This window comes from Antedon bifida, chromosome 3 (assembly GCF_963402885.1).
Source record: "Antedon bifida chromosome 3, ecAntBifi1.1, whole genome shotgun sequence".
NCBI classification, from domain to species: Eukaryota; Metazoa; Echinodermata; class Crinoidea; order Comatulida; family Antedonidae; genus Antedon; species Antedon bifida.
Window position 1 is genome coordinate 5353013 of NC_136228.1, and position 27602 is coordinate 5380614.

At 32.5% G+C, this 27602-nt stretch overlaps 1 protein-coding gene across 1 annotated transcript in view; it reads right to left on the reverse strand.

Annotated features, from left to right (window-relative positions):
• Positions 1-23989, reverse strand: part of LOC144838089 (uncharacterized) — a 28929-nt gene extending 4940 nt beyond the window's left edge. The window contains exons 1-40 of the mRNA XM_078693448.1: positions 23962-23989; positions 23790-23849; positions 23619-23678; positions 22795-22968; positions 22284-22457; positions 21534-21659; positions 21005-21127; positions 20096-20250; positions 19815-19979; positions 18928-19101; positions 17958-18453; positions 17467-17628; positions 16812-16931; positions 16203-16417; positions 15552-15636; positions 15063-15260; positions 14571-14684; positions 13354-13614; positions 12944-13126; positions 12381-12562; positions 11893-12073; positions 11339-11461; positions 10974-11105; positions 10322-10690; positions 9898-10026; positions 9509-9622; positions 8997-9119; positions 8383-8499; positions 7882-8016; positions 7350-7472; positions 6590-6709; positions 5854-5979; positions 5284-5526; positions 4586-4723; positions 3951-4073; positions 3337-3462; positions 2862-2968; positions 2032-2242; positions 1528-1662; positions 999-1424 (exon numbers count right to left, since the gene is read on the reverse strand). Of these exons, the coding sequence (XP_078549574.1) occupies positions 999-1424; positions 1528-1662; positions 2032-2242; positions 2862-2968; positions 3337-3462; positions 3951-4073; positions 4586-4723; positions 5284-5526; positions 5854-5979; positions 6590-6709; positions 7350-7472; positions 7882-8016; positions 8383-8499; positions 8997-9119; positions 9509-9622; positions 9898-10026; positions 10322-10690; positions 10974-11105; positions 11339-11461; positions 11893-12073; positions 12381-12562; positions 12944-13126; positions 13354-13614; positions 14571-14684; positions 15063-15260; positions 15552-15636; positions 16203-16417; positions 16812-16931; positions 17467-17628; positions 17958-18453; positions 18928-19101; positions 19815-19979; positions 20096-20250; positions 21005-21127; positions 21534-21659; positions 22284-22457; positions 22795-22968; positions 23619-23678; positions 23790-23849; positions 23962-23989 (6556 nt within the window). The remainder of the gene's footprint in view (positions 1-998; positions 1425-1527; positions 1663-2031; positions 2243-2861; positions 2969-3336; positions 3463-3950; positions 4074-4585; positions 4724-5283; positions 5527-5853; positions 5980-6589; positions 6710-7349; positions 7473-7881; positions 8017-8382; positions 8500-8996; positions 9120-9508; positions 9623-9897; positions 10027-10321; positions 10691-10973; positions 11106-11338; positions 11462-11892; positions 12074-12380; positions 12563-12943; positions 13127-13353; positions 13615-14570; positions 14685-15062; positions 15261-15551; positions 15637-16202; positions 16418-16811; positions 16932-17466; positions 17629-17957; positions 18454-18927; positions 19102-19814; positions 19980-20095; positions 20251-21004; positions 21128-21533; positions 21660-22283; positions 22458-22794; positions 22969-23618; positions 23679-23789; positions 23850-23961) is intronic.
• Between the last annotated feature and the right edge of the window lie 3613 nt (positions 23990-27602).

Below are 27602 nucleotides of genomic sequence, written 5' to 3' on the forward strand. Positions count from 1 at the left end.
TCATATACATAACTTGATCCTTGAAATAAAGTTAATAGTCCATAATTAACGAATACAACATTAATATTAGTGATGGGTATTCGTACTTTCTTTTGCAACCTGGTATCTAGTAAACCAAATAGTGTTAGTTAGATGAGTTATGAAATAACATGTTAAATATTGTGATAAAGAATTATTATGTGCTGACACACTGCATTGTGGGAAGTAAATAATTTTTTTTGGAAAATATGCAGATATATAAATATGATAATATGAATTGAAATTTTTTAGTTATAATGATGCTTAATTAAACTTGGTTTCCACTTGGATGCAATGCAAAGACGTATCCGCAGCGCAAGAAATTTGACCAATCACAGGTGACAATTCGTATGGTCCATCACTGGCGTTGCATCACATTGTGGAAACCAAGCTTTATCAATCAAAACAGAAAGAGAAAAAACACCCAGTGAAAATGCTGAAATAGATAAATTTGCATATTATTGAATGTTAGTTGTTTAAAAGAAATTAATGTCAATGAGCAATGCTCGCAAACAACTGCAGGAATTCATTGCTGTAAAAAGATGAAATGGTAGACAAACAAACACAAATGAACAAAGAGACAGTGAAACATTTTGATAACTTACCTGCCATAGCAATATATGCATTTATAGTTAAAATGTTTGAATAATATAGTCTCCACATTAAATATGGATTATTATGTGATGGGATATCCATTATAATTATGTATGAATTAAGGTGTTAAGGGTGAAATTTGTTAATACAAATTGATGATCAATGGATTAGGTTAATCTATTAAATCTTCCTGTCATATTAAAAGTGTATTTATATAACTGTAGCGATGTGATATCCATTATAATTATGTATGAATTAAGGTGTTAAGGGTGAAATTTGTTCATCCTAATGGATGATCAATGAATTAAGTTAATATATTAAACCTACCTGCCATAGAAATAGTGCATGTATATAGATAGTGCATTTATACATTTAAAAAAATCTACCTTGAGTTGTGGTACTTTGGGCTGTGGTACCCTGAGCTGTGGTATCCTGAGCTGTGGTATCCTGAGCTGTGGTACTTTGGGCTGTGGTACTTTGGGCTGTGGTACTTTGGGCTGTGGTACCTTGAGCTGTGGTACCCTGGGCTGTGGTACCCTGAGGTGTGGTACCTTGGGCTGTGGTACCCTGGGATGTGGTACGTTGGGCTGTGGTACCTTGAGCTGTGGTACCCTGGGCTGTGGTACCCTGAGGTGTGGTACCTTGGGCTGTGGTACCTTGAGCTGTGGTACCCTGGGCTGTGGTACCTTGAGCTGTGGTACTTTGGGCTGTGGTACCTTGGGCTGTGGTACTTTGGGCTGTGGTACTTTGGGCTGTGGTACTTTGAGCTGTGGTACTTTGGGCTGTGGTACCCTGGGCTGTGGTACTCTGAGCTGTAAAGTGAAAAGTATGCATGACTTAAGAAGTGAAATACACTATTTTTCTTTCATTTTCTTTTAACAAAAAACAATGAACAACAATTTTTTTTAACTGTACCTGCGGTAGGTGTGGTGCTTGGAGATGTGGTGCTTGGAGGTGTGGTACTCTCAGATGTTGTACCATCAGCGGTAGTTGAATCGACAGACGTTTGTTCTTCTGTTGTTCCAGATGTTGTTGTGGCTATATCCATGCCTTACAATTAAAACAATATACAGTATTAATATCATCAAGTGGTGATTCATGAGTTTTGTTGTGTAAAGTAACTGTGACCTAGATATTAGATGCGCCACTGTCAATAGCACTCTTAAGGCTCTGTTTACACTATAACTAGCTTGACAAAAAGTGTGATGTGCCCAGATATGGTAGTAATATAACATCACCGTGTCCATATGTGGGCACATCGCATTTTTTGTCACATAAAGTTTGATAGTGTAGACAGAGCTTAAGACATCATCATTGCTAGCCTTTACTCTGTTCTCATCCACGTCATACCAATTTCCTGGGAAATCTAAAAGTAAAATGTAAATTAAAAAAGAAAAAGAGAAGTGGAGATATACATACCTACTACAACATTATTAGCAAACTGATTATCAGTGCCAATAGCCATATTGACAATGTCAGCCAGTTCTTCATCGGTCACCATTGTGCCAGCTTCGAAATCTACTCTAAATTGTATCATTAAACAGTCACACGTATCATTAGGAGTAACTGATAACACATGAGCATCAAGGAAGCTAGACATCAGGCTTGTGCTTGACAATAATTCTTCAAGCTGAATAAATAATAATTTTATCATATTCATTATTCCTTAGTGTATGTTCTAATTCTAATATAAATTGATTTTTATATTGTTTGAAGGTCTTTATGGCGAAAACAAATGTTGATATAAAGTTTGCCGTACACCATGTATATTTAGTTCTGAAACAACGTTTTCATCAATATACTTTGATTGTCCTCAAGACTGAGAATGTTCTTATCTCATTCTTACTCCTGAGGACAATAAAATTATAATTGATTGAAATGTTGAGAAACCCATTAGTTCTTTTCAGAACAAAATATACATGGTGTACCTCAAATGGTTTACATCAACCAATTGATTTTTCTTCCAAAACATATTTTATGTTATACTGCAGGTAAGTCTAACCAAGTTTTAGAATTTTCAAGAAGTGGAAAGATTGAGGTCTGGTCATGGCAATGAAAAAAAAACATATACAAGAGAATCTTCAAAGCTTTTGAACAAAATATGTCAGAGGGATCGTGTTTCCTCGCTCTCCACAAAGTTTTGACGGTTTCTAGGTCCAAGTGACAACCGACGACACATTAATTGACCTGACCAAGGTAGGTCATTGCAAATCAAAAGCTCCCTATTGAATGATTATTCAGTTACTCACATCTACAGCCAAAGCTTCTTTTCTTGCATCTGTTAACATTGAAGTAGCAGTTACTAATGAACCATCAATGTATTGGAAAGATAAGGTGACAGACGCAGTTACAGCTCCTAAAAAATGTATTTTCAAAATAATTAATATGGTTCATCATTAAGAACCTTAATTTCTTTACTTCACCGACAACACCACCAAAATCACACTATCATCACCATTTCCATTCCATCCCGCCCACCCTAGTATAAAACTCTGTCTACACTATCAAAGTTTTGACAAAAAAAGTGTGACGTATACAAGAGAATCTTCGAAGATGACATCATATCACTGCCATATTTGGATACAACCAATTTTTTTGTCAAACTAGTTTGATAGTGTAGATAGACCTTAAATTTGGGTAGGTTCCAGACATAATAAAACAACTTTAATAAGTAACCTTTGTTGAATGAATTAATATAGTACAAGTATTCATACAGACACCTACCTTCACAATCATTACCGATTCTTGTGAAACCATCTCCGCACATACAGCTGTAGGATCCAATTGAATTTGTACATACTTCATGTTCTCCAACACATACCGATGATGAATTAGTACATTCATCCACATCTAAATGTAATGTAATCAAGAGCAAGGTGATGAAATGTGAAGGATTAAATAATTATCCTGCATTGTTACATAATAAACTAAGTACAATATTACTAATATTGTACTATTGCAGTTTAAACTGTTTTCCGTTAGGGAATATATTTGTGTAAAGCAAACATTCCTAAGTTACGACTGGTTGTGCAATTGTTCACAAAAAGTAAATGCAAATATTAATATTTTGATTCCTGCGAATAAATTTGCTTAATGGACATCAGGCCTGAAACAAAATAAATGTATCAAAACAATTTATGTTTTTTATGCATGTAATTCATTTTATGTAGGTATTATGTGGAGAGCCTATCAACGGTAATTTTTATTTACACATTTTAATTGATCTTGCCTAATTGAGTTACTTTTGTACAGTTTCTATGTCTTACTGTGTACTGTATTTGAAATTTGGCAAAATAAATAATATGATAGCTTTATAGAAAAAATAAGCTGATTAATACCTGTACATGTGATGCCATTTCCTTCAAATCCAGCATCACATTGACACGTGAAATTTCCTTGTGTGTTATTACAAGTAGCTCTCTGATGACAGTTATCAATATTCAATGTACATTCATTAACATCTAAAATAACATTAACAATGAAATAACAAACCCATCAATCAATCAATGCCTGGTTCAGTTAATCAATGAGCCTATGTGTCGTCAGTCTTCTTTAGCCCATTCAAGCTAAGTTATAACTAAGTAAGCTGATGACCTACTCACCAAAGTTAGTGATAACTGGCCAATGAAACTACCTGTAACTTACAAGAGTAAATAACTAAGTCTGAACAGGCCCATAGAGTCAAACAATCAGCAAGTCAACAAGTTTGTAAGTTATTTGTAAGTAATTAAAAGAATAAAACTTAACCAATACAAAATTAATTAGTAATGAAATGAACAAAATTGTATTCTTAAGCTATGTCTACACTATCAAACTAGTTTGACAAAAAATGTGTGATGTGTCCATGGTAGAGGTATGCCCAAATGTGGTAGCGATATGACATCATCGTGTCCATATATGGGCACATCACATTATTTTTGTCACATAAAGTTTAATAGTGTAGACAGAGCTTTAGGATGGATATCCTACAAACCTGAACATTGGTTTGTTGTAGCAGTGCCATCAAGATCAATGTAACCATCAAGACAAGTACATCTAAATGAACCTGCTGTGTCTGTACACACTGCATTTACATCACAATTATCAGAATTCATATCACACTCATCAATATCTGAAAAAAAGAAACATTTATTGACAATATTAGCAACTGAAAGGAAAACTGTATTGAGTCTCAACATACAGTATTCATGTATATGTAAAAAGAAAATCTGATGAGATGTAAAATAGAATAATATTTGCAAAATATTGGAGATTACACAATTAAGCTCATGACTGCCTGCCTGCAGAAACTCATTTACATTCATTGTGGAATACAAAGGAAATAATTAAACAAAAACAAGGCAAAGACAAATTATATCACACTACAATAATCTTTTAATTGAGAAGTGTCGTTTTCACAAACTAGTTGTTGTGATATCACTAGTTGTTATGGGTAACACTAAAATAGTCATCAACAAATTAATTTTGTGCTCTTTACATTTTCTGTTGATTGTTCAGCGTTTAGAGGCATGCTGCATTTTGTGCAATATAAATTTAACGTTATTATTATTATTATAATTATTATATTGCTGACTAGTTTCATCCTTCAGGATGTATTAAATTGGTTTGCAAGTATTGCAGATATGTGATTTGTCTTTGGTGGTGTGAATCATAGAGCGTTTAAAATCTTACTCATGCAGCTGAGGCCATCTCCAGTAAAACCATCATGACACATGCATTCATAGTCTCCATCGGTATTCTCACAATCAGCGTCAAAATGACACTCGTCAAGCGCCTCTAAGCATTCATTGATGTCGCTACAATTGCCGGCTTCTAGTCGGTAACCTTGGTTACATGTACACGTAAATGAACCTGGCATGTTTTCACACATTCCATTTGTAGGGCATCGGTCTTCCATTTCACATTCATCGATATCTAGCAAGAATTTTGATATACAAATTTATATTTTATTAAAATACAGATAGAACACCTGTTATGGGTGTTCCCCTAATAGGGTGCACATGAATAGGGGTTGCCCATATTTTAAAACATTTATTGCCTCTCTATTGTTTCACAGGAAATATAATATATATATACTCCTTAATAGGGGTGTCCCAAAAGAACCTAGAAATTGAAACTAGGGCTTAGAATTGGTGTAAACAGTGTAACTACAGTACAAATCTGTGTTATCTCTATTATTTATATATGTTATATTTAAAATATGTCACATATTTTCGAATATATTTGTAAAATTGGTTTTACCTATGCATGTATCGTTGCTGTCTTTCATGTAGTTTTCCATACATGAACATGTGAAGCTACCGACAGTATTTTCACATGCTACGTTCTCACCAGGACATGCGGTTTCATCTTCACACTCAATGATATCTGTAAACATTAAATTTATATTTCAATCAATAGTATAAAGTACTACAATGTGACCAGGGAGGTATACCTCCCTGCTGTGACATTACAATATCATGTGAACATCATGAGTGTATAGACTGTGATTCACAAAATGTAAAATCTTTGTAACACACGTATGAAAGTATTTGCGTGTTTCATCGATATAATATCTCAGAACAAGACGGCAATCTTTATAGGTCTCACTGATGTCTGTATAGACTACAATGATACAACACACTAGCAGTAATACTTGTATATAAATATATCACTAATGAGTTTTTTTTGAATTACATTACACAATGACAAAGTAATGTTTGAAACTTTAAGATTCTGTGGAAGTCGGTTCTTTGTGCATTTACTTGTTGGCCTTAATCTGCGTTCACACTGAGCCCGTATTCATTGCATTTTGTTACATTTGTGAAATACTACAAGAGTGATATCTTTAATGATCTATCTTAACTGCAATGCTTTTTGTTCCGTAATGATTTCTCTCAATGATAATTACAATCTGTGATATTGATTTCAATACTGATAATGATGTTGGTTCTGGTGATAATGAAGATTTTAATACTACTGATAATAACGATCATACCAAAACAACTAGTGCCACTGCCTACAAATCCACTGTTACAGGCACATGTATAAGAGCCATCTGTGTTGGTGCAATTTGCATTGGAATGACAGTTGTTCACACCAGCACACTCATTGATGTCTGTAAAAAATATATTTGTATTATTTTTAATCATATTACTATTTAACATCAGTTGAATATCATGTTATTATAACAAAAGCTTCACACAGTATAACCAAAGAAGTTTATAACACAAGAATCTCCTGTTCGTCCAAAGCGTGTAACAATTTTGAAAGGCATTGTAGGATAAAATACAGCTAATTTGTGGCGCCATTGTGAGCCATGGAGTAGCGCGCCCTCATCAAATTAAAAAGTCAAAATATGTAGAGGGGATCTGCTATACTATAGGAGGAAAGAGTAATTGACTGAGCACTCTATAGGAAATAATAGTTTTGACTTCCTAATTTGGAGAGGGTGCTGCTCCATGCTGTGAAATGGTGTCCCCCAGTTTGACCTTTTAACACTGTACTTCTGATACTGTGTTTTAAATGCAAATTGAAGAACAGGAGATTCTTGTGTTATAAGTTCTTTGGTATAACCTTATGTTGTTAGTTTTTAAGAGGCACTCTTCAAGTCAGCTGTACTGCTGTAGTACAGCTCTTGTAAAACAAAGTTGAATAATATACAGCGCTTGTAAAACAAATAAATAAATAATAAATTAAACTTGCATTCACACATGTTTGAAATACTGTACTTTTAATGTATTTGGAAAAAACACTACCTTCACAATCTGTAGATCCCTGTGTAAAACCATCATTACAAGAGCAGTTGAAACCGCCCTCAGTGTTGACGCATGTTGCATGGTCATGACAGTCATGTGATCCTTCTGCACATTCATCAATATCTAAATTTTGTATAAGATATAATAGTTCATTATGATGCCATATATAGCATATACGATACATTGTTTAAGGGGTTCTCAAAAGCTTCAAGTGAGTTCTTGATTTTACAAATAATCTTAAGTTTTGCATTGTCTACATAAAACTTTATGCGACAGAAAAATGTTATGTGTCCATATATGGGCATGATGATGTCATATCACTACCATATTTGGGTATATCACTACCATATTGGAGTCCAAGAGAGTCTGAAAGCTCATAAGTCATGAACCCCTTTTTAACAATACTTTTCATTTCATTTCAAACAGTAGCAAGCTGTCTGTTGAGAACTCTGGGTTTACTTACCTTAAATATCATAAAGTTTTCCCTAAAAGGCAACATTAAAATTAAAGTTAATAAAAAATGTGTACTTACCTTCACAAGTGAATGAGTTTTCGATAATCCTATATCCACTATTGCATGTACAGGTATAAAAAGGTGAGGTATTGTTACATCCACCGTTAGTTACATCACAATTGTTATCAGCATTGTTAGAGCATTCGTTAATGTCTAAGATAAATAAGATTTTTAAAAACACAAATTATTATATTATGTATATGCAAGATCTCACAAATAAGTCTCTTCAAATGTCTTTCTTGACAATAACAATCATTTTTACAATGCCAAATCTATAGACCTTATTACAAAAACCATCTTTTTTAAAAACGACTAAGAAACACATTGACTCTCTAATCTTGATTCATAAATACAGTAAAACCACTATTAAAAGGACACCTTTGGGAGCCAAAACAAGGGTGTCTTCTGAATAGGGGTTGGCCGTATTGTTCACACATATATACTGTTACTTATTAGGTTCATAGGAAAGTTTCCCCTAATTAGTGGTGTCTCCTAAAATGACATATTCCAATATATTACCTGTGCATAAAGTAGCTGTAGCGGTTTCAAATCCATTGTTACATCGACATAATTCATCCCCGCCATCAACATAACATTCGCCATTGACACATGTAGTACTTGAACACGTCATGGAAGCTATATGAGGTGAAATGTCAAAGGTTATCATTTGAAATGTCAAGGTTCATCATTTAGTAACTAACAATTTAGTCAGAATGATAAAATACAGCATTTTCCATTTATGTTTTTAAGTGTGTGGCTAGGATACAAAACGGTAAATATGGTCCGGCCTCTTATTTTACTTCATAGGCAGGAGATATTAAGTGTCTGTTTTCTAGATATTAGAATCAACTAATGGATGTTTTCTTACTAGTAAAATTCAGGATAGCAACAGTAGTCCCATCCTATTAAAATCTTTGGTAGTTTGGTTGCACATTAGTATAAACTGTAGTAAATGACCTATACATATTGTGTTGATGGTCGTCTTTTGGACCTAGAATCCACCAAAACTCTATCGGGGAATCAAATGATGAAAGACATCCCAATGTCCCCGCATGCTCACAGTGAATTTATCATGTCAGGTCATCGCAAATCGAAGTTCCTAGGTCATCGCAAATCAAAAGCTATTAACTTACCAGTACATGTGATTCCATCATTGTTAAGCACAAAACCAGAATCACAACTGCACACAAAACTACCGTTCTTGTTGGTGCAGACTTGTTCACAATCATCAGAGTTTAAGCTACATTCATCAATGTCTAAAATGAATAATGCAAGATGAAAAATGAAAGAATTAGTTTAATTATTATACTTTCATTATGGAACCAATGATTCTACAGGAGTATTTGACTCTTAGAAAGTCCTCAAACTACATGCAAAAAGATCTACTCACGCTGTTCAGATAGAAACATTGATGAATGTGAGGGGCTAGATCTTCTCAAAACAGAACATTTAATTTAAAAGCACATTTAAAAGGAGGTATGATTTAAATGTGTTTTTTATGTTGTTATTTTATGATTAAATAACATTTTGATATTTTTTCATGCTGCTCAGTTTCAAATAAAGTATTCAAATTTCACAGTGAGATATACTGTCTAATGTGATGGATTATTCTATTTATGTATAGGGGTGTTTTCATGATACTAACCTGTGCAAACAAGTCCTCCAGTGTACCCAGATGGACATTCACAAGAATAAGAGGCAAATGTATTTGTACAGGTTGCCAGAGCATCGCATGGCCTGTTTATACACTCATTAATATCTAAGATAAAGTATAACATACATTTAAAGTAATTAATGGTTCTGATGACCACTGAAACCAATAAGCATGTGCTAGATTAATTTTTTTTACATTTATTTATATTTAAACTATAATTGATTGCACTCATTTGAGGCTTATAGAGTACAGTAGAAAGAGACATGAGTCACAACCCTGTTTGAACCCTGTACCCTGGGATTGCAAGGCAACAAAATAATATAGATCTCTACTACAACCTGCCCATGACGTACACAATGTGAATAATAAAATACACATACCAACACAAGTTCCATTTACGTTGTCTTGTAATCCACTGGAACATCTGCATAGATATGATCCAGGTGTATCAATGCATATAGTGTTTGAATCAGAACAGTTGTAATCACCTGTCATACATTCATCCACATCTGAAAATCATCAATTGTATCAATTATTAATATTTATTCCTTTCAGAAAAACATACAAATGAAGCACTGATGACAGACAAGAGCTGTCATTTAAGAACTATCGCCAAATTCCAAATGACACAAGTAATTAACAAATCAAATTGCAAGAATACAATCAGGTGTGTCATAATTGTTTCTAATTGACTTAAAACTGAAGATTAGATGGCATACTACAGTCTCTATAAATGAAACACAGCATAATGGGAATTTTACCCTAGTGAGAGGCATGTACACTGGACATATTCTGTTTACTTACTTTCACAACTTCGACCATCCCCAATGTATCCAGAGTTGCATTCGCAACTATAGCTACCGATGATGTTGATACATGTAGCTACGTTGCTACAGCTAGCCAACATATCGTCACACTCGTTAATATCTTCGCAATACGTTCCATTCCCTGAATACCCGTTTGCACAAATACATTTATACGATCCAACAGTGTTTGAGCAGACAGCATTATCGTTGCAATCATCCATGTTCTGTGTGCATTCATCAATGTCAGCACACAGCTTTCCAGTGCCGATGTAACCAGGTGAACATGTACAAACGAATGAGCCTACGGTGTTTGTACACGTTGCTATGGCAGCACATGGATACTCATCTTGAATACATTCATTGATGTCTTTAAAATAAAATTGAATTGATTTCAACTATTTATTTTATTTCTACAATAAAATCAAGTCACCACTCTTAAACTGTAAGAAACAAAATATGTCTATCTTTTCTCTAGACTACCTTTGAAATACTGTTGCCAAGTGTGGCAGCATATTTCTCAAAGAAGCACAGCAGTGTGAAAAATTCACAGATAATTAATAATGTTACTATATGAAAATCTGATCTGATTACAATCTTTTATAATTCTGGTTTTTAGAGGTCTATCATAAGTAATAAATAATTCCACCTACCATTGCATACAGATCCATCTCCATTGATATCCTGGTAACCCATTCTACATGTACAATTATACCCTCCATCAAAATCAGTACAGTCAGCATTAGCACTGCAGTCATTAGTGTCAAGTAAACATTCATTTATGTCTAAGAAAAAAGAGGAAACATATATTAGAACAAATATTGAAATTTAACAAAATCCAAATATTAATAATTGTTGAACTTACAGTATACATGTATCATCCATCTTAAGATAAAAGTGACGTACAATATAACTTAGAAGTCATTTTATGGTGCTTAAAAGACTTAAAATAATGGTTAAGACATAAAATAATGGTTAAGACAAAAAATAATTAATAAACTAATCCAAAAATACTTGCCTTGACATGACCTTAAATCATTTTGAAGCTGATAGCCTGAGTTGCAACTACATTCATAAGATCCTAAGGAATTGGCGCAGACCTGATCACAGCTATCAGTCTCAGATAAACATTCGTCATAATCTACAAGAGTAAAAAAGTATGAAAATTAAGTTTCTTGTAACATCAAGCAAATGGTGAAATGTATTTGTATAAGTTCTATTTTATTATATCGACAGTAAAGAACATTATGTGTAAAATAAGTTAGCTCTATATACAAAATGTATAGTTGTTTGTATTGATTGAGATTGAAATTGACTCACACTATAAAGCTCTGTCTACACTATCAAACTAGTATGACAAAAAGTGTGATGTGCCTAAATATGGTAGTAATATCATAATATATAATATGTCCATATATGGGCAAATCACATAAAGTTTGATAGTGTAGACATGTTGTTTAGCATGTGTTTCCCCCAAACTCAGTATGAATGACTTTTTTGAGTTTGTTGTAAAATAGAGTCTCTCTCTTTCAAGAAGTACAGAACAGAGTACTATACAAAGCAAATACTAACCGTAGCATTTAAATCCATTTCCAACAGTCCCTTCTGGACAGCTATCGCAAGTAGCATTCGGATTGGGTGCCGGATTATCTGTGCATAAGACTGTTGGAAAGCATGGACTATCAAGACAAGCATCAAAGTCCTCCCCACAATTATTGCCTGAATATGCTGCAGGGCAGTCACAAACCACAACCTTAGAGGAAAGAAAGACATTTATTGTAAAAAGCAATTGCAGAGAATAACATATATTGTATTGTAACATTCAGCAATCACCGAAACTGCCAATTACTTGACAACCACCATAGTTAATGTAAGCTCTGTCTACACTATTAAACTAGTTCGACAACAAATGTGCCCAAATGTGGTAGTGATATGATGTCATTGTGTCCATATGTGGGCATATCACATTTTGTTGTCACATAAAGTTTGAGAGTGTAGACAGAGCTTAAAACAAAATATTCTTCTTTAGAAATAAAATAAAAATAGAACATAATACTAACTGCAAACTTGTTATCCAATATAAGAGTCCCTTGAGCCAATGTGTTGAAATCGCAGACTCCACCATTTAGACATTCACAAATCCGCACTTCAAACACTAAGGCACTACTGGCCATTCCATCAGAGGCTACAACACCAAAATTGACTGTATCTGTATTTCCTGGTGTCCAGGTAACTTCACCAGCTAATTAAGAACAATGAATAACACAATACTATTATACAATATTCACAACAACAACATTCAAATAATATAATACAAGTTATTCCATAACAATTAAAATTTATAGACAGACTCCTATCTTGAATTTTTCTTTCTACATCCTTACAAAATTTTATTTTAAAATTTCTTATTGAAAAGAGCAGAGAGACTATTGCATGATAGGCTAATACAATGTTTACTATTATGAGTGTCTTTACTCTCTGATTGGTTAATTTATATCATGTGTTGCTTTGTTTCTACTGTTCTATTTAACGGTTCTATTTCGTTCTCAATTTAAAAGAAAAGTCGATATCTTTTAAAATATTCTCTATGCAACTTTTAATAGTAAATAAATCTTTTACTTACTAGTGGGATTTACGGAAGCTCCTCCAATGGCATTTAGCAAACCAAAAGTAATTGGATCACCATTCTGGTCATTTGCCTCAACTTGGAAGGAATATGTGAATCCTACCATTACCTTCAAGACGTCTGTGCCATTCAATATGTTATCAGGATCAATCACGTTAGTGATATTTGGTGGAAAATTTTCTAGAAAAAAATATTTTAGGAATTTTAAGTAAAGTGATAAACAATAGTGATTTTACAAACTTGATTGCATTTAATAAGGATCTTGTCTCATAGCCGATTCCACTGTGACAATAAAGTTTTGTTTACATCGTAAATAAACTTTAAAAACTACAAAATAACGTAATTAATAGACAACCATGCCTCAGCTTAATGTGCCAATTGTTTTAGAATTAATGCTTGCATCTTACCTAACAAATTGATATCTTCAATAATTACTTGATCTGTGTTGAGAGTATTTGCACCGATATTAACATTTTTAGTAGCAAGAGCATCAAATAAGCACTGCATATTGGATCCACAAGTTGCCTGAGCATTGCTGTACAATTCAGTACCCTCATTTTCTGCTATAAGATCGCTAAGGAAGGTTGGTTCAAAGGTCAGGTCATTGATATTGCTGTATGACCTTTCATCATCATAAGTGAAGAGCGATTCATCTTCAGTTATTCTCCCTATGAAAAATTGGAAAAAAAATTAGTAAAAACAAAACAAAAACTGCACTTTGAGACAGCCATCAAAGGGCAATAAACAAATCTATTTTACTCTGACACTCTCTACCTTTCAATTCTGGATAAACAACAATATATTCATTCATTTAGTTTATTTTAAAAATTGTACACGAAATATAAAAAAAATGTAAAATGGGTTTCTTGCAAAAAGCAATACAAGAACATACATTTTATGAACACTATCACATTGAATGATATCATCATATAATGCAGTTATCGTTGTTGGTCTAGAGATATGAACACCAGGCTAGTGATCTGGTTGTAGGTTTTATTTCCACCGGAGAATCACTTGCAAATGTACTTATTACCAAGTATATGTCAGATTAAAGTTCCCTTGGACTAATTCCAAAAAAATTTTTAAAAAAAGATTTCGAAAAAAAGTGGGTCATTTTGAAGTATCATAATAGTTATTAAATTTCATCAAAAACTAGTCGAAAAAAAAATAATTTAACTGAAATACAGACGTTTTTTTGTTCAGAAAATAACTTTGACTTCCAGTCAAAGTTTTCGATCAAAACATATCTCATAATGCAACGCACTTGTTTGGCTACTCTGTATGCATAATCATAAAACTTCCTTGCGATCTGTGTGAGAACACCTTCTTAACCTTTACGAGTTGTAAACAATCCTAATTAGCATCATGCATAATGCATACTCGTGGTTTGAAATCTTTGTTTACTTTCGCTCGCGACGATTTTCCAGACGAAATGTAATCAAATTAATTTACCTGTTAATTACGTAAACTTGTTGTTTTTGGCTCCAATTTTCGACTTAAAGTGAATAACTTTAATATTACTTTGATATAGCCAATTTAAATTTATAATATTTTGACCTTAATTTTTTGTGTTTCATGGGACAATACATCTTTAAGGCAAAACATTGATAAAGAAATGACTTACATGTAAGTCCAAACTCAAAGATCTGCATATCAGTTAAGTTTTGTCCTGATGACGGTGTAAGAACCGTCCCGTTCCTCATCTCTAAATCATTTGATGCATCATCATCCCATCGACCTGTCAAAACAAATGTACAGATAAATTTGTATACATTTACGAAAATTCTAAATCATATTAATAATCAATGATCGATTTTATAATATTTCCTTTATCATATTGACTTTAGTTGTTTTTTTTGTTAATGTATACTTATATGGCACCTTGATTGTTATCATTTGTTTAATAAACAAGTTTTTAAAAAAATGTTAAAATGCATTTACAGACTTGCGTCTTGATGAAAAACACTTTTTGTGTGATTTAACTTTACTGTGTTGAAATAAAGTATTATTAATATATTTCATCTACACTATTAAAAGTTATGGCACTAATAACAAACAATGATGATAATTTATAACGTCAATAAGAATTAATGATAATAATAATGATGATACTTACCTAAAAGACCTTTGGCATCTCCCAAGTAGACATCATCAAGTTGGAACATTATATTTAACATCTTTTCAGAAACGGCCACAGAAAATCCAACATCTGAATTCCATGAAGCAATGTAACGATCAGTTCCATTTGCATTTATGTATTCACCAGATATTTTAGACACAGTGAAATCAAAGTCCAACTCACTTGTGTAAGTAACTAAAAGACATACAAAAACATATCATGATTTTCAATGCTCAATCATTCGTTTTTATTTCACAATGAAATACAGATAAATTCAAATTATTCAAATAAAAGCTTGGAAAAGATCAAGTAAGCTCAAGAGAGACTTAAACTTAATGTAATAGAATAATATATAAAATATATGGTAGATAAAAAATATACACAGTAAATAGTAAAATAGCAAATTCTTTAATAATCATTGTCGAGTAATAAAAGATTAATTTTACTAGTAATTTTGATCATCGGGTAAAACAAGAAGATTCTTACCATTGTCTAATGCAGCCTTGTCAATTAGTGTGCCGTTAACTAATATTTCAATATCCAGACTATCGCTAGTCAACCTGATTTCAACCTAAATTAGGTGAAAAATAATAACCTTTAGTTCTACAGAACATCATTCATCCATTGACTATGGGCTATTACAGTGTACTAGCAATAATAATAAGAATCCTGAATGAAGGTGCATCCAGAGTAAGTAAAATAGAAGTTTAAAAAAAAGTCCAATATCTAGACTATTGCTAGTCAATCTGATTTCAACCTAAAATAGGTCAAATGTGTCAAAATGTCACGATTTATTGCACAATATTAGCTATACTAGATGCTAAGCTAAAGGGATACTACCTTTGAATCAATGAAAATTAGCTGTCTATGTTATCGAAAATCCTGTCACGTATGGTTCCCTTTTTCACCCGGGAAAGAAGATCATTCATCCATTTGCCAAAAAACATATCTGGATTTGACGTGACCTATTAGAGTTTATTACTCTCAATGAACAGAAAGTAGGTGTCTGTACACGATGGTCAGGATGGGGTATTGCTTATAGGAGAGAGTCATGTTATAAAGTTTATGCTTTATCCATAGTCAAAATATCCATATTTAAATAGTTTTAGTTTACAAAAGAAAAAATTAATATTTTACCCTAGTTCCGCCATCGATTGCTCCAACAAAAGAGGTGAAAATGGTAGCTTTTATGTCACTGTTTGAATCAAACTGCGGTGTTTCCATTCTGGACTGGACAATAAACATGCTACCATTTCCTAAATCTACCTCCTCAAGTACAAATTCACCATGACCGTTGAATGTGTAATCATAGCTATCTAGAGTCGTCAAGTGAGGATCGCCACGTGTAAAGGCTAAATAAAAAATAGGGATCGAATAATTAGTGAATGAGAGTAAAAAGGTCAGAGTTTAAAGGCAGATGCCCGGAAAGATGAAGAAAAACATCTTGTGTTGGGCGAGCTTTAAAAAAAAAAGAAATGATAATGAATAGGTCATAAAAAAAATTAAGAATAAGCAAAAAAGAAAATGTATGGAAAAGACAAGTACGGATCAAGATATAAATAATATTTAGAAAAGATATAATTTGTTATACATTTAAATACATTATAAGAGCCAGAGTTTGCTGTTGGAGTCCCCGGGTCTAGCATACAGTGATGATGTTATTGTTTGTATTGTAAAACCCGGAATATATTGAATTGAATTGAACTGATTAAAGTTGTCTTGATGTGCTTAAAAGCTATGACTTACAAGTTCTTGGGGGTCTGTATCGAATGAAGGAAGCTTCAGGGCGTTGTTCTTCATACATTTTGCAGAAATCTTCATCCTGAGATTGTGTGCAACAGGAATATTGTGGTACAACTTCTTGATCTATTAAAAGTTAAGTAATATCAAATATGGTGAACTCCTTATAAATTGAACTCTAAACAAAAAATCCAATGATGACCAATGATGACCAATCCAAATACATTATGTACTTTCCATAAAATCAACATTTTAGGTGAGATCATGTTTTTTTTTGATACACTGTCTTTTTACAATAGCATATAGTTAAAGATTAGCATTTTTAACATTAATGGATCACATGAAAGGAAAAAAATACCAAAAAAAAGAACGGATTCCATTTTTCAAGGTTAAGATGTAACTGAGATAATAGAGGTTATGAAAGCTAATGTTTTAATCTATGTTTGATCCTAATTTAATAACATTTTATATATATCGCTTAAAAATAATTAATTGAATAAATGAACACGAACAACTATGCACCATCATATGAATGCACCTGTACAAGCCACCTGGAATCATCATTCCAGTGAAAATCAAATCTAGTATTTATACAACAAGCAAGTAAACTTATTTCAAAACATGTTGTCATTAACATTAATGGATGCCGAAAATTACTTACAGAACCAATTCCAAAAACCACGGTTGATATGGAAACGTTCCAAGAAGCTACTTCTCCAAAACTTTTCATATCCAGCAATAAATGTACCATCGTTACGGTAACAGCATCGCGCACCGGAATACCTTCGTGATGGGGTTGCCAATTGAAAACACCTTGCATCCTCTGGAAAAATATTTTGATATTTTTTGTACATGCATCACAGTTAATATGGTTCAATTAAATTTAACGATAGCATATTAGGCTTAAACATTAATTCATGTCAAAGATATACAATTCCTGGATTGTAGGAGAAATAATGATTGCTGAAAATATCAAAATAATAATTTTTAATCATAACTTACAATTATTATATACTTATTATTAACATAAATTAAACCATCCCAAACAAATTGTAAAAATTGTCAATTTATGAAACAGAATTAGGCCTACTGTTATTATACACTAAAGGTTTCCACTTGAGTTTATATCTAAGGTATGAAATTTACATTTACCTTGTTGAATGTCAATTTGATTTAGAATTTCTACTTCGTATTCTGTAACAGCAAATTGAATCATAAAACGGGCAAATTTCTGAATGCTTCTTGCGTCCGAGTACCGTGAATCTGATCTTGCTTGGCCAAAAGTCCATGGGCAAACCAATCGAAAACTGTTCCAAAAGATTGGATTGATCTGCGAATTATACCAGTCTAAACACACCTGGCGTGGATTGGGTGTCCATGGACAGTTCTTTTCAAGCCGGTAGATCCAACGAGCCTGGTTACCTGTATTACCTATGAATTGATCGGGTCTGTATCGACTTGTTTCATTTGGGAAACTGAACTGAGCATTGACATATTCCTGTGTACCATCATATAAAGTATTAAAGCCTATAATGACATCTTTGTGGATCAATACATCAGTATTCCACCTCATTGCATTGATCCTGTAGTTGAACAAGGAAAATGAATATGTACCATCCGTTATCAAAATAGCCTGATACGTGTTGACCTGTAAAAACAACAACATAATATGTAAGGTTCAACAGACCAGTTTATCTTTTAAATTATAAACATATTCTATCCATTTCACTCATAAATTATCATTCATTATTTGTTTTATAACAAAATTTAGGCAAGCTAGGCTCATACGAAAAATATGGCCATCAAAATTTAGAGTAGAGCTGTTTCAAATGACGCACAGTACAGTCGCCAGCCTTGCATTTCCCAAACATTTTTTTGTTTAAAAAAAAGTAATGTACTACATAATCGTGAGAATGGTTCGAAATAATACACTGCACCATGTGATAAGTACAACCAATCAAACGGTGAGGATACACATAAAATGTACTATGTGATGTAACTCTAAGTACTACAACAAAAACGAGCTAAACATTACAATACTTTTCATAGCTAGCTATGTATAATGTAGAGAATTATTATCATTAAAAAAATATTTTAAATTCTAATGTACTAATTGACATACCGTATCTGGATTACTTTCAGCTGGTTGCTGCGGTATTCCTGTCCAGGTCACAATTAACATCCAGGTGCCACTAAAACTTTCTTTCTCAAAACTGCAATCATTTGAAACATCTGATGTTTGCACTATTGCTGATACTTTGTTGAGAAGACCAGGATTGTTGTTCATGTCATATACCTTAAAGTAAATGTAAAAGCAATGAAATAACGTATTTGACACAATCAAAGGACACACTTTAAATATGAGTTAAGCTTGGAAAAGAAATATAACAATCTACGTGCCAGCCGAGTGTGGTGAGATTATTTTTACTATTTACTGCCAAGTTCAGTATTACTCTCTTTTAATCCACAAAGTTAATTTTTGTTATGCGTTTTGTTTTCTAATCAGAGCTTGTTGATTGAGGGGACTGCAAACAGAGGTTCCACATGTAACATTTTGTGAAAACCATTAGTTTGCATTTTGTTGGTAGTTACAATTTTGTTGGGTGTTGTGTTTTTCCATCGGAACTTGTTGATAAATTCTAGATCAGGTGAGAATAAAAAGGAGTTGAAACATATTTGATTGATTCAGGTAGGTAGGTAGGTAGGTAGGTAGCTAGGTAGGTAGCTAGCTACAGTAGCTAGGTAGCTAGTTAGGTAGCTAGTTAGGTAGCGCCAGCTAGATAGCTAGTCAGTGCTAACTAGGTAGCTAGTCAGTGTTAGCTAGTTAGGTGGCGCTAGCTAGGTAGCGCTAGCTAGATAGCACTAGCAAGGTAGCTAGTTAAGTACAGTAGCACTAGTTAGGTATCTAGTTAGGTAGCTAACTAGGTAGCTAGTCAGTACTAGCTAGGTAGCTAGTTAGGTAGCGCCAGCTCGGTAGCTAGCACTAGCTAGGTAGCTAAATTAACTTACTTGGTAGTACACTTCTCCATTATTAAGTGTATTGTCAGCATCTGCCCAGAATGGTGCAACAAGGTGCGTATCAGTCATCGCACTTAGTCCATCCAGGGGTGGATGAGGATTGGAATATAGAGTTTGACCTTTTTGTGCAAATAGTATCAAACCATTTTCAGTAAACTAAAAAAGAATAAATATGAATTAGATGCATACAACCCAAAGAACTATTCAGAATCAATTGCATAAATCATAATCATAAAACTGAGATGTTTTATTCAACTAAACGAAAGTCTTACATAAATGACACCAAAGTATTGACTTCCAAATGGAAAACCAATAGGAGGAAAGAATGGTTCAGAAACACGGTCTTCTGCAGAATTTCCAGAATCACCTCCGTGCATACTCAGCAATAAATCACCAGCTTCCACTCCGTAATCACACAATACAATTTCTGAAACACAAAACAAAATTGTTAATTCACAGAAGGTTTACAATTTTCTAGGAATATTTTCTTAAGATGTTATATTAATGTAATTGGAATGATGTGTGTGAATGCATCTTGTTTGTGTCTTTTACAAGTCAAAATGCATCTGCTTATGAGTGATTGGATGGCTACACAGACGTTGGAAAGTGTTTTCAGTTGACAATTCTTATGTCACACAACAATACACTCAATAAGATAGAGGAAGACATAAATTCTACCTATGTTGATTTAAAGTTTACGGTACACCACTCCTGAGAACGATCAAAATATATTGACCAAAACGTCGAGAAACTCAACAGTTCTTTTCCGAACTAATATATGTAGTGTACCGTAAACTTTATATCAACATTTAATTTCGCCATTCAAACCTTCAGACAATTTCTACCTACATTCGAAAAGAATATTGTCATTGGGAATATAGTGATCATGGTAGGCACTTCATTGAGGATATGGTAGGCATAAAAGGGGACATAAACTGAATTTCCTTCATCATCAATAAAATATACATTTTAAAAATGTATTCACACATAATATACAAGATGCCATTCTGGTATATGGAGTGAATAATAGAAACAGAAAATAGAAATATGCATTACTATAGATTCAAACAATTGTGTGTATAATTTTGAACATAATTGTGAACATAATTTGGCAAATTGAATGACCTTTGACATACGTAGACACACAAAAACAATTCAGAAAATGTAGATGTTTTACATACCGACACACTGGCCATAAGACTCCTCATACCCTTCATTGCAAACACAATAAAAACTTCCATTTGTGTTGGTACATGTACTAGTAAGAAGTGGACAGGTGTCGTTGTTCTTACATTCATCAATATCTAAACAGTAACATTTTACATAAAAAAATGTCATTTATGTCATTGTTAAACAGCATTATCTACACAAAATTTGTGATGTTTTTCATGTACTACAGGATTTAGAGATTTATTAACCTATTTTAATTGTGACCAGTTCCAAAAGTTAGTGCCAATTCCACAATGTTAAAGGCACCTACAAATTATGATAAAACTCAACCTTTATATGTTAAGATATATCTGAAAAATCATAGGTTGTGTAAAGGTCTGTCTACATTACCAAACTAGTTTGACCAAAAAGTGTTATGTGCCCAAATATGTTTTTGATATAACATCATCGGGTCCATATATGGGTAAATCATATTTTTTGGTCAAATAAAGTTTGATAGTGTAGACAGAGCTTAAAGGTACAGTGTACAGTAGTGCCTACCTGTGCAGTCGCTGGTTCCATCGCCAGTATAGCCTCCCATACATTCACATGAGAAACTACCCAATGTGTTGGTACAAATCGCCATGTTGTGACAATTGTTTTCCCCCGATGTGCATTCATTGAAATCTGAAACAAACAAATTATGTTTATTTTCTTTTTTAATTGTTACCATTTTTATGTGATGTTTTTTCGCTTTTTAAAATGTAAATTATTAGACCATACTCAATAAATTACAAAACATAGGAAGAGGTGACCGCACACCAAAGATCTTCACCAACAAACATTTAATTTTATTATATATTCCACATAAAATAAATTACACATTGTGACTAGAGGCCAAATTGTAATTTTTACAAAAATATACAAATATAAAATTCTCAAAACAATTGTCGGTTATAACATATCCTTCTGGAAATCTAGAACAAATGAGGGCGCAAGCCACAATGACTTCACCAAAACCAGTGTCAGCAACAGCATATATGCTGACTCAATAAAGTGTGATCAGATCACATGAAAAGTTGGGTGATCGGTTAAACTCTGTCTACACTATCAAACTAGTTTGACAACAAAAAGGGTGATGTGCCCAAATATGGTAGTGATATGCCCAAATATGGTAGTAATCTGACATCATCATGTCTATATATGGGCACATCACATAGTGTAGACAGAGCTTTACATAATGTTTATTTTTATTTCACTAAAAACGAAACTTTATTTGGAAAATTATTTAATTTATTGTAACTTAGTTACCTTTGCAGACTACTGTTGTAACATCATAACCGCCATCCATACACTGAGACGTGATTGTGTTTGGACCCATCGTAGTTACATACCCCTCTTCGCATTCAAAGGTTATATTCTGGCCATGAACTATAGAGCCTGATACAGTTCCTTGATCTGGAGCTGGTGGAAGCGAGCAATCCTCTGTAAAACAATTTTATTTATTATTATTTTTTCCTCTTCAGTACAGACTGTTCTCTCAGAGGGTCCAGTGTGTAGGACTATTATATGCTTGGGAGATGATTCCCTACTCATTCATTCAATAGTGTAATGAGTCAACGTATATATACAGGACAAACAGCTTTATGTCCCATCTAAAGGACGAGGCAACGAGAGTAAAGCTGTGTTACATTTTATTGATTACACACATACACTTAGTCTGGAATGACATAGTGTGAATGGTTTTATTTTGATACTAATCCCATTTTCCATGATTTTTTTCCCAGCCATTGAACCGGAAGTTTCACAAGAATTTACTCACCTCGACAAGTTGGAACTTCCGTGAAATTTCCATTTAAGCAAGTACTATTGGATGGTCCTATCAATGAGTACCCACTAAAACATTCATATCCTATAGTATCGCCATTCAAGTAGAACTCGTATGCTATTCCCAAAATAATGCCATTGTCCGGAGGGAATGGTGAAATACATTGGCCTGTAAAATAATGTTTACATGTTAATCAACTAGGACATGCATTGCTGTAGGTATATAATAATATTTATAACAGAAATTTATATAGCGCCAATTCCAAATTTACAATAAAGCAATAGGTCAATACAAATTTTGTGTGTTCTTAATAAGTTGAATTTAAAGGAAAGTAGATTTGTATCAAAGTATATAAACTTTGAGTAAACCAAAAGTGATGCATATATATCAATACTTATTCTTATAATATATAAAAGCTGTTATCATGTTTACTGAATGCCACAGAAGATCAAACAGATTTCTATTCTATTTCAAAATGCATCAAAACATTTTTAGTTTAATATCTCTTCTGAGATAATTGTTGATTTTTGCTATAATGAGGGTGTAATATATACTGCTTTGAGTAACAATTATGCATATAATGTATGCTTAACTTGCTTAACATTTTTCTAATGTTATCATGTTTAACAAAAAAAAGTTTTCTACAAAAAGTTGCTATTGTGTAGTTCATGGTAGCAAAAAAGATGAAACAGAATTACATTTTTGGGTATAAGAAATATAAATAGGATAGAAACTAAACATTTTCTTGATGATCAGTTTTATTTGTAACTGCAGTTGTATTAGTAGATGTTAAATTCTAAGTTTTACCTGTTACTTACTTAAAGTAGTTTGATCAGTCGGTAGGATTTCAGTTATATCGGTTGCAACGACATTAGTTCCTATTATGGTGAGAAATAAATTATTTGAAACATGTCTATCCGAACAAGCTTTATTTTTAACTGCAGTTGTATTAGTAGATGTTAGATTCTAAGTTCTACCTGTTTACTTACTAAAGGTAGTTTGATCAGTCGATGGTATTTCAGTTATATCGGTTGCAACAGCATTAGTTCCTATTACGGTGAGAAATAAATTATTTTAAATATGTCTAATCTGAACAAGTTTTAATTTTAACTGCAGGTGTATTAGTAGATGTTATAATCTAAGTTCTACCTGTTTACTTACTTAAGGTAGTTTGATCAGTCGATGGCATTTTAGTTATATCGGTTGCAACGACATTAGTTCCTATTATGTGAGAAATAAATTATTTTAAATATGTCTAATCTGAACAAGTTTTATTTGTAACTGCAGTTGTATTTGTAGATGTTAAATTCTAAGTTCTACCTGGTTACTTACTTAAAGTAGTTTGATCAGTCGGTGGGATTTCACTTATATCGGTTGCAACGACATTAGTTCCTATTTTGGTGAGAAATAAATTATTTTAAATATGTCTAATCTGAACAAGTTTTATTTTTAACTGCAGTTGTAATAGTAGATGTTAAATTCCAAGTTCTACCTGTTTACTTACTTAAGGTAGTTTGATCAGTCGATGGGATTTCAGTTACATCGGTTGCAACAACATTAGTTCCTATTATGGTGAGAAATAAATTATTTTAAATATGTCTATCCGAACAAGCTTTATTTTTAACTGCAGTTGTATTAGTAGATGTTAGATTCTAAGTTCTACCGGTTTACTTACTAAAGGTAGTTTGATCAGTCGATGGGATTTCAGTTATATCGGTTGCAATGACATTAGTTCCTATTACGATGGGAAATAAATTATTTTAAATATGTCTAATCTGAACAAGTTTTATTTTTAACTGCAGTTGTATTAGTAGATGTTGGATTCTAAGTTCTACCTGTTTACTTACTTAAGGTAGTTTGATCAGTCGATGGCATTTTAGTTATATCGGTTGCAAAGACATTAGTTCCTATTACAGTGAGAAATAAATTATTTTAAATATGTCTAATCTGAACAAGTTTTATTTTTAACTGCAGTTGTGTTAGTAGATGTTAAATTGTAAGTTCTACCTGGTTATACTTACTTAAAGTAGTTTGATCAGTCGGTGGTATTTCAGTTATAGCGGTTGCAATGACATTAGTTCCTATTATAGTGAGAAATAAATTATTTTAAATATGTCTAATCTGAACAAGTTTTATTTTTAACTGCAGCTGAATTAGTAGATGTTAGATTCTATGTTCTACCTGTTTACTTACTTAAGGTAGTTTGATCAGTCGATGGCATTTCAGTTATATCGGTTGCAACATTAGTTCCTATTACGTGAGAAATAAATTATTTTAAATATGTCTAATCTGAACAAGTTTTATTTTTAACTGCAGTTGTAATAGTAGATGTTAAATTCCAAGTTCTACCTGTTTACTTACTTAAGGTAGTTTGATCAGTCGATGGCATTTCAGTTATATCGGTTGCAACATTAGTTCCTATTACGTGAGAAATAAATTATTTTAAATATGTCTAATCTGAACAACTTTTATTTTTAACTGCAGTTGTATTAGTAGATGTTAGATTCTAGTTTACTTACTTAAGGTAGTTTGATCAGTCGATGGTATTTCAGTTACATCGGTTGCAACAACATTAGTTCCTATTACAGTGAGAAATAAATTATTTGAAATAATTGATGTCTAATCTGAACAAGTTTTATTTTTAACTGCAGTTGTATTAGTAGATGTTACATTCTAAGTTCTACCTGTTTACTTACTTAAGGTAGTTTGATCAGTCGATGGTATTTCAGTTATATCGGTTGCAATGACATTAGTTCCTATTATGGTGAGAAATAAATTATTTTAAATATGTCTAATCTGAACAAGTTTTATTTTTAACTGCAATTGTATTAGTAGATCTTAGATTCTAAGTTCTACCTGTTTACTTACTTAAGGTAGTTTGATCAGTCGATGGGATTTCAGTTATATTGGTTGCAATGACATTAGTTCCTTTTATGGTGAGAAATAAATTATTTTAAATATGTCTAATCTGAACAAGTTTTATTTGTAACTGCAGTTGTATTAGTAGATGTTATAATCTAAGTTCTACCTGTTTACTTACTTAAGGTAGTTTGATCAGTCGATGGCATTTTAGTTATATCGGTTGCAACGACATTAGTTCCTATTATGTGAGAAATAAATTATTTTAAATATGTCTAATCTGAACAAGTTTTATTTGTAACTGCAGTTGTATTAGTAGATGTTAAATTCTAAGTTCTACCTGGTTACTTACTTAAAGTAGTTTGATCAGTCGGTGGGATTTCACTTATATCGGTTGCAACGACATTAGTTCCTATTTTGGTGAGAAATAAATTATTTGAAACATGTCTATCCGAACAAGCTTTATTTTTAACTGCAGTTGTATCAGTAGATGTTAGATTCTAAGTACTACCTGTTTACTTACTAAAGGTAGTTTTATCAGTTGATGGTATTTCCTATTATGGTTAGAAATAAATCATTTTAAATATGTCTAATCTGAACAAGTTTTATTTGTAACTGCAGTTGTATTAGTAGATGTTAAATTTTAAGTTCTACCTGGTTACTTACTTAAAGTAGTTTGATCAGTCGGTGGGATTTCACTTATATCGGTTGCAACGACATTAGTTCCTATTTTGGTGAGAAATAAATTATTTTAAATATGTCTAATCTGAACAAGTTTTATTTTTAACTGCAGTTGTAATAGTAGATGTTAAATTCCAAGTTCTACCTGTTTACTTACTTAAGGTAGTTTGATCAGTCGATGGTATTTCAGTTACATCGGTTGCAACGACATTAGTTCCAATTACGGTGAGAAATAAATTATTTTAAATATGTCTAATCTGAACAAGTTTTATTTTTAACTGCAGTTGTATTAGTAGATGTTGGATTCTAAGTTCTACCTGTTTACTTACTTAAGGTAGTTTGATCAGTCGATGGCATTTTAGTTATATCGGTTGCAAAGACATTAGTTCCTATTACAGTGAGAAATAAATTATTTTAAATATGTCTAATCTGAACAAGTTTTATTTTTAACTGCAGTTGTGTTAGTAGATGTTAAATTGTAAGTTCTACCTGGTTATACTTACTTAAAGTAGTTTGATCAGTCGGTGGTATTTCAGTTATAGCGGTTGCAATGACATTAGTTCCTATTATAGTGAGAAATAAATTATTTTAAATATGTCTAATCTGAACAAGTTTTATTTTTAACTGCAGCTGAATTAGTAGATGTTAGATTCTATGTTCTACCTGTTTACTTACTTAAGGTAGTTTGATCAGTCGATGGCATTTCAGTTATATCGGTTGCAACATTAGTTCCTATTACGTGAGAAATAAATTATTTTAAATATGTCTAATCTGAACAAGTTTTATTTTTAACTGCAGTTGTAATAGTAGATGTTAAATTCCAAGTTCTACCTGTTTACTTACTTAAGGTAGTTTGATCAGTCGATGGCATTTCAGTTATATCGGTTGCAACATTAGTTCCTATTACGTGAGAAATAAATTATTTTAAATATGTCTAATCTGAACAACTTTTATTTTTAACTGCAGTTGTATTAGTAGATGTTAGATTCTAGTTTACTTACTTAAGGTAGTTTGATCAGTCGATGGTATTTCAGTTACATCGGTTGCAACAACATTAGTTCCTATTACAGTGAGAAATAAATTATTTGAAATAATTGATGTCTAATCTGAACAAGTTTTATTTTTAACTGCAGTTGTATTAGTAGATGTTACATTCTAAGTTCTACCTGTTTACTTACTTAAGGTAGTTTGATCAGTCGATGGTATTTCAGTTATATCGGTTGCAATGACATTAGTTCCTATTATGGTGAGAAATAAATTAT